The sequence below is a fragment of the Trichophyton rubrum genome, assembly GCF_000151425.1.
Source record: "Trichophyton rubrum CBS 118892 genomic scaffold supercont2.4, whole genome shotgun sequence".
In the NCBI taxonomy this organism is placed as follows: domain Eukaryota; kingdom Fungi; phylum Ascomycota; class Eurotiomycetes; order Onygenales; family Arthrodermataceae; genus Trichophyton; species Trichophyton rubrum.
In genome coordinates this window covers 2097419-2098235 of record NW_003456425.1, presented here as the reverse complement: position 1 = coordinate 2098235, position 817 = coordinate 2097419, and the positions used below count along the sequence as shown (strand labels likewise).

The 817-nt window shown below is 51.0% G+C and overlaps 1 protein-coding gene across 1 annotated transcript in view; it reads right to left on the bottom strand.

Moving 5' to 3' along the window:
- Positions 1-670, bottom strand: part of TERG_04695 (uncharacterized protein) — a gene marked incomplete at both ends in the record, with an annotated part of 978 nt that extends 308 nt beyond the window's left edge. Inside the window, one exon of the mRNA XM_003235590.1 lies at positions 98-670. Coding sequence (XP_003235638.1) covers positions 98-670 — 573 coding nt within the window. The remainder of the gene's footprint in view (positions 1-97) is intronic.
- Positions 671-817: the final 147 nt, after the last annotated feature.

The window sequence follows — 817 nt, the reverse complement described above, 5'->3', positions numbered from 1 at the left end:
GGCTGGCAGGTTGGGCATGATCTGTAACAACATCTCTCCTGGTACTACTATCAGTAGCTCTTATAATTGAACAATCCATAGATGGCGATAGCCGAACTCGGTGGTCTTCCCCCCTGCCAGGGAATCCCTGCCGTGGTTTGGCTTGTGAGTACCGTGGAGAGCGTTGTTCTGGCACAGCAGGGGCAGCAGCTCCGTTTACAAGATGGCTATACCGAGTTCTTGCTCGATCCCATGCCTCGTACCTGCGGAACCCTCTGTGGTCATTGGTTCTCCGTTCAGAATGTTGGCTAGGGGTATCAATAGTGATCACGCTGGGAGAAGAAGGGTTTTGCCTGGAATTCTGTGGGGCGAAAGAACGGGTAGCAAAGTGGCTGTCCCTCGGAGTTCCATAATTAAGTGGAACCTGCCTCTCTGTGGTATTCCTGGAAACTAGCTCCATGCTTTCTCTAGGGATCTCATGATGAGGGCGAGGTGGTGGAGGTGGCAGTGGTAATTCCGCCGCCTGCTCTTCACCATCTCGTTCATCGTCTTCATCATCAGATATAACGATGACTTCACGGAAAACATCTTCAAGTACAGTTGTACCGTTTTCATCATCGCCTCGCCACAGGACTAGCTTAGCAAGGGTAGGTTCTTCGACCGACGCCCTGGCTTCCTGAAAGGAGGTCATTTTTAGTAACCGATCATAGCTAGTGTAGATATGGCGAATATGAGCCACTACTGCTAGCTGAGCTCGGCGTGCTAATGGAAGCTCGGTTGCTGTCCCAACCCTACGTTTTCCCTAGACATAACAGTTAGCAGCGAATGCAAGCGTGAT